This window comes from Anser cygnoides, chromosome 2, assembly GCF_040182565.1.
Source record: "Anser cygnoides isolate HZ-2024a breed goose chromosome 2, Taihu_goose_T2T_genome, whole genome shotgun sequence".
Lineage (NCBI taxonomy): Eukaryota > Metazoa > Chordata > Aves > Anseriformes > Anatidae > Anser > Anser cygnoides.
Window position 1 is genome coordinate 67,832,410 of NC_089874.1, and position 13,540 is coordinate 67,845,949.

At 43.8% G+C, this 13,540-nt stretch overlaps 1 protein-coding gene across 4 annotated transcripts in view; it reads right to left on the reverse strand.

The window, feature by feature from the left end:
* The window catches only part of HIVEP1 (HIVEP zinc finger 1), a 122,101-nt gene that overhangs the window by 75,869 nt on the left and 32,692 nt on the right, over window positions 1-13,540 (reverse strand). The window contains exons 1-2 of one of the 4 annotated variants that reach the window (XM_048075492.2): window positions 5,810-5,850; window positions 3,577-3,662 (exon numbers count right to left, since the gene is read on the reverse strand). The exons of the other annotated variants lie outside the window; for them this stretch is intronic. Coding sequence (XP_047931449.2) covers window positions 3,577-3,662; window positions 5,810-5,835 — 112 coding nt within the window. The 5' untranslated portion in view covers window positions 5,836-5,850. Of the gene's footprint in view, window positions 1-3,576; window positions 3,663-5,809; window positions 5,851-13,540 lie in introns of those variants that run through there. 4 annotated transcript variants of the gene reach the window in all.

The window sequence follows — 13,540 nt, forward strand, 5'->3', positions numbered from 1 at the left end:
TTGCAATGACGAATTACTGTGTGTTTCTAAGGAACACAGATGCTGCAGAGATGAAGTCTTACGGAGATATTTAGATAGTTTGCTGCCAACTGCTCACATAAAACATGCTCTTGAGTTAACCCGTTACATACCTTCCTGAACATCTTCTCATTTACTGCTTCCTTTTCCAATGGCACAAAGATTTAAAGGAAGATGAGTTGTTGCTGTTTCACCACATACCACTATTGCACCCAAGGCAGGGGCACAAACTTCCCCTGCCCTGATGCACTCTGACAGGTCTTGCTAAACAGCTGGCCCAATAGCTGCAAAAGCAGCCAGTAAGTCAAGGTGCCCAAGCACCGTTCTCCTGAAACGGCCTCCTTTTCAGCAAGGGACTTTCTAAAAATCAGACCCTATTAAATTGTCTCACATCCGACCCATGCGAAGAAAGCTGCCCAAAGCCCTTTTTGCAAGAACACCTGACTTCTGCACGTCTGCTAAATACAGTGTAAGCAATTATTGCACACACAGTGCAAAATTAGGGCAGTTAGAAAATACCCTCTTCTTCTGACCTGCAGCAATTAATTCCAAAGTCAAAAATCTTAATAACATAGCTGAGGATTTTCAAAAGGCACTCAGTCATTGGTGATGGGTTTTTAATTAATTTTCCCACAGAAGCCAATTGTAAAACTACCACCAATGAAAACAGCATTCATCCAAGTCAACTCCCATGCGTTCCTGACAATCACGCTCATAACTTCCAAGTGTGGTAACAACCTATTTCTATCTTTTTGAGAATGATCTTTAAAGATAAAACTTAATTATAAAGAAAAAAAAAAGACATTTATCTTGCAGTGGCCATAAAAACCTCATATATGTAAAGGTATGCTCAACCAGAATAAAATCTTACTGTGGTCAGCACAAGCTCGTTTGTGACCATTCACTTTATAATACACTGAGTCAAGACCCAGACAGAAGGGTGCACCCATAAAGCACCTTAGCAGACCCCTGGACCACACTGAAAGAAGCCTGCGTGTTGCTTTAAAACCAGCTCAACCTCCCCTGGCTCAGGTAGCAGAATGATGCCGGCAAAGAGAAGGTCCAAAAGATTCCTCCCTGCTTCTCAGTCTCCCTGTTGTAACCCACTTTCTAGATGAAAGACAGCTTGCTGAAGTTCGTATTTCGTAAAATATGCTGCATGGACTTACCTTTTCAGATTTGATATTATGAAAAGATTTCCAAATATATTAATGGGAAAACTTGGGCTTGGGTTTTCTTGCGGAGTCTCCCTCAAAATAAATCCCACTCTTGTGTCATAGGTGCCTTCTCAATGCTTTTTCACAGTATGAGCCATGAATGGATGAGCTGATATTAATAGCTGATTCTCTATGACATACAGTGCCCTGCCATCTAGCATCTCCTGAGCCATCGGCACTGCTGGGATTAATAATCAAATCACAGTACATAACAGACAAAGGAGCAAAAACTCTTCTCGATTGAAAATGTCATTAATTCCTGCATAATTATATTGACTGTACTAAAGGTCTGCCATTTTTAAATTGTGCACAAACACTTAATTCCCTGTGACAAGCATACGTATACCAAGATGAAGATCCAGACACTAGCTGACACTAGCTACGTGCCACGGATGTACAAACATCTGAAAGGCACATGTACACAACTGTGCTAAAGACCCCCTGTAAATCCAGCAAGCTTCAGAAAGGAGAAGACAGGGCATGTGTCACTTCCTTCACAGAGGAAGTATTTGCTGAAATCCTACACTGTCAAAGGGAGCTGACAAAACAGCAGCAATTAATTCTTTCAGCTGCATGTGCCCAGCCTATCCAAAAAAAATTTTAAAGTCAACCTTCATCCATCTTCATTTGTTTTTAGTTTTGCCAAGGTAACTACGATTAACTTATCAAGTTTCAGTCTGAAATACTTGGGGGTCAGGGGAGGCAGGAGGGAAATAAAGGTTAACGCAAAGTCATATGTTTGCCTTACAAGCCTAAATAAGTAACTGCTGGTGATGCAAAGCAATGCTGCCTTTTAAAATAAACAAGTGTTAAATCCCTAGAGCCGAAACAACCAAAACATAAGTCACCTTATCCCTTAGAAAGTAGTTACCAATATTAATGAGCACCAGACAAATGAAAAAGCTGAATTAAACAAACAAAAAGATGTGCTTTCTCACATAAATGCAGAAGAAGCAATATTTCCAGTATTTGAAAAAAACAGCTGTACGCTATTCCGCAGCCATTTGAAAACACCTACATGCCAGCAAAGTTCCTGTACCCAAGCATGTGAAGCTCTGGGAGTAAACACAGTTGCTCTCATTCGAAGATGACAGCGTCAGTTTTTCAGGCTCCTTCAACAGGTAGCAGGCCTATTTTGCCAACCAAACAACGAAATTAGCTAGCTGCCTCCTGCTTCAAAGCTTAAAAAAAAAAGGCGATCAGAAACGGTTGCTCACCCCCAATGGGGCTGAAGCACCCCTGCTTCCCTGCCACAGCGCCTCCCAGCACACATTTCTCTGCTATTCCCTGCGTGGCCCAGAGCATTTCAACTATCGCATAATGCTGCTTCGATAAACCTGAGGTTACAATTCACCCTGCTGCTCGTGCACCTGCATCTCGGCAAGGCAATGCTATTCTGCTGTACAATAACTTCTGCATCTTTAGGATGCCTGCACACATACCTGCGCCAGGCAGACCACGTTTCACGAGTGAAAACAACAATGCTCTTTGGAAACGTCTTCGTACAGTACTCAGCTCCCTGAAAATCAGTTTGGTCATGATTTTGCTTCATCCCTGCCTGTACAACTTAGGACATAAAGATCTGGTCAAAGTTGTAAAACTGAATACTAAGGCTGCATTACAGCCCAACGTTACGCTTTCCCTATTTTTAAAGCAGCATCCTTACTTCAGTGCTTAAAAATTATCTTAGTTCATTTTTGCCTTTTCCTACAAATCATATTTGCAAACAGCAAAATGCCTTTGCTCATGTATACCAAACAGAGCCTTTCCCCCCAGTAATAGTCTGGAAGCTAATAACTATTTTAGAGCAATTCCAGTACAATGAGACACTGTCACTGGCTGTTTATGTAACAGTGAATTAACCCCCACCGATACCTCTCAGGAATTCATATTCACAGCATACAAAATGTGCCTCACAAGAGCTTGTTAATATGGTAAGTGCGGAAGCAGTCTCGATTTGGAAGACTGTCTTTCAAAGCAAACATGCTTAACCTGCAGTTTCAGTCATGGAAGAAATTATTCAATTGCAGACAACAAAAACAACAGGGTTATAACTAATGTACAGTAAATGCTTTGTGGGTGTAATGCAAGCTCATTTCCCAGTAGTGCACTCTCTTAAATCCTAACACATTTCTCACCGCGCTGCCATGAAATACCTTTATTACGTTAAACTTGCTTGTGCATTTTGTTTTCAGGCAACGAACCATGACACCACATCATTACCAGCTGGGGCAGGGTTTCTTCTCTCCTCAGAAGCATTTTTGGAGCAGGGGCCAGCAGGCAGTAGACACCCCACTGCCGGGAGCACCGACAGCAAAGGGGGAACCAAAAGCAAACTCACCGCAGCGGGCACCACCATCTCCCTCCGGCACCCCCTCCATGCAAGCAGGGATCCCCCCGCCGAGGGCTGGATCTGACCCGATGGCTCTGCTCGGGGAAGGCGGATGTCAGGAAGCGTTCATCAGAGCGGCATTATCATTAAAGGCGTAAAAACCGCTGCAAACCCGTTCCCTGAGAGCCGCTCCCGCCAGCGCCGGCCTCGGAGGCCGCGGGCCGGCCGCCATCCCGGGTGCCCTCCCCCGCCGCCGCCGCGCCATGGCAACGTGGCCCGGCCCGGTCCGGCCCGCCTCGGAGGCGTGAGGAGGGTGCACCAGGCATCCAACCGAGTGCCGGCTCACTGATATTAACCCACTGACACACCCTCCAGACCATATATAAAAATATAAAAAATAAATGAAAAACAGCCCAGCCACTTGGCATCTCGCTGGTCTGGCTCTGCTTCCAGTTAGAGTGATGAGGGGAGTATAGAAACTGGGGGGGGGGGGGGGGGGGGGGGGGGGGAGTGAAATGGAGAAACGTTGCATTCGATGCCTTAAAATAAATAATAACCATAGGAAGGCTGGGGACAGGGGGATGAAAGGCAAAGCGTGGACTTTGATCGTGCAATCGGATCAGCGAGGGCACCTCTGCCGGTCTGATCAGATTGCTGCAACAGAGCCCTGGAAAGCCAGCCAAGTAGAAGTGGAAAAATCTACGGACCCGGTTCCCTTTCAAGAGATGAAAGGGAACTCTGCCTCTGGTACCGGGATTTATGGGAAAGGTAAATGCAGCCATAATACAACACTTGCCAAGATAACTTAGGTCTTCCTTCAGGAAAACACTCAAGCATGTTCCTAAACCCATTACTATTCAGGGCAGCCCGTAAGCATCTGCTGAAACATAGCACTGAAGCATAGCATTCTTAAACGGGAGTCCTTAAGTACTGTGCTGATTAACGAGTTTTCTTCCCCAAATCCAAGCCACTGTGAACCAACAGAATGAACTGCCCTCATTAAATTTTTATATTGCTTCTGCCTTCTTTCAGATTAAATCAGAGCATACAAACAGAAAATAAGTTTCACTTTCCATTAGGAGGATAAAACCCAACTTTTCTTTTTTTTTTTTTTTCCCTGTAGGATCAACAGGCTGCACAATGCCACACATCCCTATGAACGAGCACCTTTCATGAGGAAGAAAGCTGGCACACAGCAGAAGGACTGCCCTGCCCCTCTACAAGCCCCGCAACTCCCTTGATGTGCAGCTGCAAGCCAGAAGGGACCACACAGAGCAGCGTGTGCATACGTTTTATCCACTGATGAACCCTTTTGAAGCAAACTTTAAAACGCTGTAGACTATGAACACGTCTCAGTCATTAATGGCTGTGGATAAGACGTCTGTTTCTCAGTTCAAGTGAGGTCGCTATTAGGGGCACAGGCTGAGGTCCTCGCCTGTTGCACAACTGACACTGCCTGCCCTTGATGCCCCCAGAAACTTTTGACAAACTGAGCACACAGAATGAGTTCCAAACCTTAAATACAAACGTTACAGTTCATTAATGTTCAGCAGCAAGGTTTCATGTCTACAGCTGCTTCTGTTTCTCATTCACAGCTCACCACCTCTCCTCAGAGCTCTCACCTGCTGATTTCTTACAAAGAAACTGTACCCCCTGTTGAAGGAAGAAATCTTATCAAATAGTGAATCAATGCTTTTGGCTCTCCTTGCTGTTATTTAGGAATATTGTGCCCCATATACTAAACTATTGCTTTATTTATGTTCTTTATACGGGCAGAAAAATGGACCTTGGAAAATGGTTTGCACCAGTTTTAGACTTAGCTAAATCAGAGTCTTAGATGAATTTTATACTGGAGAATTTTGAAGGAAAACATTTTTATGTAACTATTCTGTTCCTTTTTGCCTTTTGGGGAGACAGCATTGATAGGAAAGCTTGTGAGAGGCAATCTAATCTCCTATTGCAAGTCTCGAGACAGATGGCAGAGCACCCTGCCAGAAGGTTATGTTAAGATCATGGTATCTCCCCTTCTTGTTAGCTATATCCAAATGCTATGGCAGGCAGGAGCAGCTTTACTATTCACCCCCAAGAAACTTTACCTCTTCTCCTCATCTGCAGCAATTAGCACTCCTCAATACGAAGATAAAGGCACCATCACCTTGCTGCAAACCTTGTTGTCAGAAATGGGTAAGGACAAAGAATTAAAGAAGAATCTCAGGCATCTGTCCCTAAATGAACAATTTACCTTTCAGGAAAAAATGGTCTTGCCATGCTGTAACCGCCCCAACATACCCCTCTAGGCTCTTCAGATGGGTGAATAAACCCAAGAGGTAGGTTATGATTTTCTTGCATAAAGAATTTTCTTTCATAAAAACATTTAAGAGAAGGCCACCATCACCCTGAAAAAAAAAAAAAAGTTCATTCAGCAGCCTGTGAGTAGTAAAATTACCCCAAGAACTTCATAAAGCACCTCCTGGGGCAAGTGAAACAGGACTGCCGCTAAATCAGAAGAGCAATGCTGCAAAAAGGGGGAGAAATTAGATGTTCAAAGTCTTTCCCACTGTTCTCACAGCTTAATTACATCTATTGATTTAGTGCCCATAAGTAGCATGAAGAAATGAATAAGTAAATAACTACAATCCTCTGTTCACTGTTGCAAAAGAAGCTCGAAACCAAGGAAAAAGACAGATAGTATGAATGAACTTCGCTCAAAATTTGTAAAACAAACCCAGAAGAAGTATTCTCCCTACATGAGATAATAGCACAGCCCAAAGGGCTTCACAACAAAGCACATACAAACTACTTGTTCCTGTAAAGACTCAGAAGGACCACCAAGATGTGTTTCTACAGCCACCAGCTTCACAACATGGAACTACCACCTGAGCTTCTCTCTCCTCCCCCAAGAAAGGGCACAAAACAAAGGATGAAAACTATTTTCAGTAATTTGGAATTGGAGACCACAGCACCTGTTTTCCCCTACCTCCTTCTCCAAGTATTTTGTTATGGCCTATTACAAAATTATCTAGTAATGAAACAAAAACACATTTACAAAGTGACAATCCCCATTTTTTAAACTTGAAATCTCAATCTCTTCCACTGGAGCAAAAGTCCAAGTGATGAAACAAACCTTGAACTGTGCCCTACTGTTGAACTACTCATCGCTTTTGGAAAACGAATGAGTGCCTCATCCCAGACGCTGCAATTTAGCAATTTAATCTGTACACGTGTCCTGATGACAGATGTTATGAAGAGAGAGCAGAAAGCCTTCAGAGAGCCAGTAGCTAAATGAGAACATTTCCCTGATCAATGCCACTGACCGGAATTTCACCTGCAATCACAGAAGAACCCAGAGCAGTTACTGGAAAAGCCCCGTAACCCAATTCCAGGCAGAGCCAGTGGCAGCAGCTACCCAGTGGTGGTCTCCAAGAACGGGTCTCATGAACAGCAAGCAGTCATCCGGATGTGAAGTGAGGGGGGTAATAAGGAGGAGTTGTTTACTATTGTCCAGCAGAACACAGCCTGCGACATTTTGTTAGCTCTCCCAGTGGTCTCCAATACTGCGTGAGCAGGAGAGACAACAGAGAAGAGCTTTGAACTGCACCTCATTGACGGAGGGAAAAAGGGTTGTGAGGATCACAGTTCTTTCACCTTTTGAGTTCCCCAAATTAAACATGAGTACATTTCATATGCTTGTTGGTTATCCCTCCCTTCTCAGTTACTTTGACTGCTGCTGAATTCTAAACTCTGCTTCAATTGAAAAAAGGAAAACAAAATTTGTGTTTTTCTGATGCATAACATACAGCTGTCATAAGTGACAACAATGAAGATATAGGAAGAGAGAACTACTTAGCTATTTTTTCTATTTTCCATTTCTAACCAATGAATCCTGTAAATAGGAACTCACTAAGCTATGTAGTCTTCATCCTAAGTCAGACTGCAAGAAAGATTGTTTAGAAAAAGAAAGCACTTTCTTGCACTTGGAAGAAAAATTGTTAGAAAAAAATAGTACTTTCTTGGAACTGCTATAAATATAATTGCACAAAAATTCCTACCTGGGTTTGAAAAAATCTCAAGTAGTCTTTCCCATTTTTTCCCCCTCATAGTTTTGTCCCATTACCGTTTGATTTAAACCAGGTATAAAGCAATTTTGAAGCATACTCCAACAATGTATCCCACCAAGTTTAAACTATATTAAGACCACAGTATTTTTACTAGTAGAGAAACCTAACAAAGGAACAACATGCTTGGAACATCTGTCGCAGTGATTGAAAGAAGTCTATGACAGGAATAGCAAATACTTATTTTCTTTTCCAAGATGTTGTCAGTCTGCTGAAGCAAAGTATCAGCAGACTGTCTAAGAGCTAACTCACATTGGCCTGTCTCCTCCAAAACGAAGATGATTAAAATATTCCCTTGTTGTATAACCTTGTCTAGTTGCTTATTATTATCTGCCATCTCTGTGTTGGGGGGGGGGGGAACTCTTTGTCAAAACTAGTAAGCACGTTACAGTGTTATGTAAAAAATAACTCATATGTTTAAATCTACCCCCCCCAATGAAATTCAAATTTTCAAGTGTGTCAATTATTATATACATTTAAATAATCAGCTGCATGACTCAACACAATCCTGAAGATACAGACCCCTAAGCATGGCTGTCTGTTACACAACATATTCTGCACAGCTGATCAAAACCACAGATATTTACTACACAACTTTTTGGTTACTTCATGGAAGATGACAACAGAGTGACTGCTCACCCTGTGCTAATGCTGACTATCCATGAAGGATTTCTGTGGTGTTCGCCCCTTAGGTGGCCAAAAATCTTTCAGGTTCTTGTATGAACCTTGCCTGAACGTGTACAAAAGGTTCTTTCACACAACAACAGCATCCTGCTGCCCAAACCACACAGAGCTGCTTTCTACATGGAGGTGAAGAAGGGACGAATCCCTGTGGCGGCATTTGTGCTCCCTTTCAGTGCAAAGTTAAAGGAAACCAATACTCCAAAAAGTAACGGCATGACTCACAGGATTCATTACAACACACTGTTGGTGTATCACAATCAGTTGTCATGGGTCCACTGTGGGCAACCAGCAAACAGTATCTTTTCTCACCGTCACCGGGATGAGGTTTCAACCGCATCACCAAGTGGCAGCCGCACACATTACTCTCCTGAACTAGACCCTGCCTGGGCCCTTATTAAGTCAGGCATATAATGCATGATCAAGGGCAGCCTGTTACTACACATCGCCACTGCCTGATCAAAAGCATCAGCACACAGCTGTGGCAGGCACCTGTCTCCTGAGCGCTGGTGCAATAAGCCTTGAGGCTCAGCTGGAAGAAGACAGGCCAGTAGGCTGCTAATGTGAGAAGATGCCTCAAGTGACCAACAAACAATTCCTCGACAGAGACAACACCGCCTTCGAAGGGCCAGACACGGCTGCAGATCCTCCACCTGAGCTCAGTGCTAAATGGGATTTGGGAGTGGTGACCATTGCCACTGCTGATGTTCTCAGACCAGCTCCTCACCAGGCCACAGCACCACCACCATGCTGCAGGCTACACACTGGGATGTTCAGGCACAGATGAGAACCATCAGCAGTTTTCTAGCTGAAGCCAGATGTGAAATCGTGTAGGAAATGTTGTGACAGACATTAAGAAGGGGACTTAAAAAAAAACAAACCACCACCCCATAAACAAAAGAAAAGAGCCAGACCAGCAGATACAGATGTAAAAGCTTTCTGAGAAACTTCACTATCAAATAACTACGACAGAACCAAGTATCAGCATTCAAGGAGAACTTACTGAGAAGAGCATGAAATGCCAAAGCCTTATAGTTTTCTGCTGATTATTTGAAAACAACATCAAACAAGGACAGTATACTTGCATATTCAAATAAATAGTTCAAAATTATATTTTCTTTTCATATGTAAAATACGTAAATCTTCATGTTAACATATACTGTGCTGAAAAGATTCAGAAGCCATCTATATACAAAATACAGACTTAAAAGCAGAATTTATTCCTCTGTATAATGTTTTCTTATAGATACAGGGCTCTTTACTTCAAAAGGGACCACTACACAAAGGAATCATTGTTAACTTTCAACTTATGTATTGAAAGTATTCAGTATACATATCCAAAAAAAGTTCATGATTCAGCTATGATCTGGAGATCATATTGGGTTCATTTGCAAACAATTTGGGAAAAGATGGTTATGTAACTCACCAGGGTGACACCCAGCACCCACTTGATCTCACTGCGTCCCACCCACTGCCTGCATGCAGCTTAAATCCTACTGCGCCTTTATTGAAACCAAAGAATGCAGACCCCGTCTTACTGAGATCAAAGCCTTAATCTCAGCTCACATCCACTGGTCCTTTCGGAGTAGCCTTTGAACTCTCTAGTGGCGTGTCCTCTTCATTCCTGTTCTTTTTATGCTTTCTTAAATTTCAATGCAGGGACTTCAGCCAAGCTATTTTAAACTGCTCCTAGAGAGACCTGGAAGTATGTTTCTAGGACACTAAGAAGGTAGGACAGAATTTTCTCTGTAGGTAGCAGAAAGGTAGAGCTCCTTTTTGACTAATTTATTTTAATACTGCTGTAGTTTTGTTGTAGTATTAATTATGCAGTAGGGTGCCCACAGCTTTGTATAAGCATCTTTTTGAATTATTTAAAACAAGAGAGAAGCAGCAGTTACTCAGCATCTCTGAAAACTGCGCAACTCTTGAATTTCAGCACCGATCACAAAACATGCTAAAGAACAAATAATGCATTCACCAATGTGCAGGCCTTAAAAGACATGGTACAAGACAAATCTATAATCAACTGCCCCTTAGCTACAACCCATGACACCCTGCACAAGCTTTCAGAGTAGTACACTTGCTCAAGGATACAAGTATCAGAGATTGATCAAGTGTACTACTTCGGGAATTCAGCTGATTTTTTTTCTGCGGGAAAAAGAGAGGAAATAAAACGTCTAATTAGACAAAGTATTTCCTGCCAACATGTGAAGTTTCGTTTCAAAATTGCCAGAAGTGAAGCACTAAAAGAGAAATTAGAGCTCCCAGATCCCTGCATGATTTCAACTCAGTCTTTGCCCATTTGGTAATGGTTGGGTTTTTCCCTCATTATCAAGGCAGGAGTCAACAAGGGAGCAAGTCTCAGCCCACTCTTTCCTTCAGGGAGCTAGGCATGTTTGAGAACCTTCCCTCAAGTTCCTCCTCCTGCCCCCAGGCCCAGCATAGCCACCAGTCCCTAAGCCAGCACTGGTCAACTAGGAACTTTCATTGTGATGAAAGAAGGCACATGGGCCGCAGGTTTCAGGAAAGTCCCCTTAAGGCTAATGAGGAAACCTCAAAATGAACCATGTGTTCATTTTGTTGTGTGTATAGCTGTTGCATCTCCAAAAGAAAGCATTTAGAAGCAGGTTCAGAAACAATGGAATTATGCCTCTCAGTATGGGCTTAAGGCCCATAATCAAGATCACACTATACAAAGTGAACCTCAACAGCAACTACTGTTCACCACAGTAGTTGCTGCACTTCTGTCCATTTTTTCCATTTTCTGACAACTTCTGCTGACTCAGACAAATTGCTGACATCCCTCCTGGGAGTGCTCACACACAGAACAAACTCCTCCACACATGCACACAAAATAAATAACGTGAACATGGAAATGAGTTTGAATCTACAGGTATATGTGAAAGAAATAAAAGTTCCCCACTTTAGCCACCTTTTTCAAATATTCACATTAAGTGCTACACTGAATAAAAGCAGCTGAACAATCTTAGGATTACTGGAAAAAATACAGTGGTGAGATTTTGCAGGCTTTTAGCACACTACAAAGACCCACAGCTTATTGTCCTATCTGGAAGGCAAATTGTTTAAATGAGTGAGGATTTCCTCTCTTTTAAGAAAGAGCACATGAATGTGTGGCACAGCCTAAACAGCCCAAAACATCCAGGCGTGTACTCACTTTGGACCACAACACAGCAGCAACCTTGGCATTCCAGATGTGGGTCAAAAGAGCAACAGAAAATTGTGAAGTACCACTTCTTCAAACTTACAAATTTACTATTGTTCAAAAGAAAATATGCACAAACAAAAACAAGTGAGTTTCTCTAGCACTTTATATAAAACTTACTTGAACAGAAGTTTTTTGTACAAAGAATAGGAAAAGGTCACAGAGAAAAGCTACTTGGGCTGTAAAGTGACAACTTTCAGACATACACCAAGGCAAGCAAGCAAATGTTAACATTCATACTTCTAACACTAATACTAATAATAGTACTGTCACATATATACAACTGAAACAGATTATTTTGGCTATCTGCTAGTCTCAGTCAGGTTATATATCCTTTAGACACAAGCTAAACTGCAGAACTGCAGCACATTTATTCCTGAAATCCTGCTGGCATCAGATTTGGTGGCATCAATCCTGCTGGATCAGATGGTGGTGGCGTGGCTCTCTACATTAGAGAATCTTTTGATGTTGTGGAACTCCAGGCTGGGAATGATAAGGTTGAATCCCTGTGGGTTAGGATCCGTGGGAAGGCCAGCAAGGCTAGCTTCCTGGTCGGGGTCTGTTATAGACCGCCGAACCAGGATGAGGAGACGGATGAGGAGTTTTATAGGCAACTGACAGAAGTTGCCAAATCGTCGGCGCTTGTCCTCGTGGGGGACTTCAACTTCCCGGACATATCCTGGAAACACAACACGGCACAGAGAAAGCAGTCTAGGAGGTTTCTGGAGAGCGTGGGAGATAGCTTCCTGACGCAGCTGGTCAGCGAACCTACCAGGGGTGGTACCCTGCTAGACCTTCTCTTCACAAACAGAGAAGGACTGGTGGGAGATGTGGTGGTCGGAAACTGTCTTGGGCAGAGTGACCACAGAATGGTAGAGTTCTCTATTCTTGGCGAGGCCAGGAAGGGGACCAGTAAAACTGCTGTATTGGACTTCCGGAGGGCTGACTTTGAGCTGCTCAGGACGCTGGTTGGCCGAGTCCCTTGGGAGGCGGTTCTGAAGGGCAGAGGAGTCCAGGAAGGCTGGGCGCTCCTCAAGAAGGAAATCGTGATGGCACAGGAGCGGTCCGTCCCCACGTGTCCAAAGACGAGCCAGCGTGGAAGAAGACCGGCCTGGCTCAACAGAGAGTTGCGGCTTGTGCTTAGCAGAAAAAAGAGGGTTTATAATCTTTGGAAAAAAGGGCGGGCCACTCAGGAGGACTACAAGGATGTAGCGAGGCTGTGCAGGGAGAAAATTAGAAAGGCCAAAGCTCATCTGGAGCTCAACCTGGCTACTGCCGTTAAAGACAACAAAAAATCCTTTTACAAATATATCAACGCGAAACGGAGGACTAAGGAGAATCTCCATCCTTTACTGGATGCGGGGGGAAACCTAGTTACTAAGGATGAGGAAAAGGCTGAGGTGCTTAATGCCGCCTTTGCCTCAGTCTTTAGCGGCAGTACCGGTTGTTCTCTGGATACCCAGTGCCTTGAGCTGGTGGAAGGGGATGGGGAGCAGGATGTGGCCTTCGCTATCCATGAGGAAATGGTTGGCAACCTGCTACGGAGCTTGGATGTGCGCAAGTCGATGGGGCCGGATGGGATGCACCCGAGGGTACTGAAAGAACTGGCGGAGGAGCTGGCCGAGCCGCTTACCATCATTTATCGGAAGTCCTGGCTATCGGGGGAGGTCCCAGTTGACTGGCGGCTAGCCAATGTGACGCCCATCTATAAGAAGGGCCGCAGGGCAGACCCGGGGAACTATAGGCCTGTCAGTTTGACCTCAGTACCAGGGAAGCTCATGGAGCAGATTGTCTTGAGGGTCATCACGCGGCACTTGCAGGGCAAGCAGGCGATCAGGCCCAGTCAGCATGGGTTTATGAAAGGCAGGTCCTGCTTGACGAACCTGATCTCCTTCTATGACCAAGTGACGCGCTTGGTGGATGAGGGAAAGGCTGTGGATGTGGTTTACCTTGA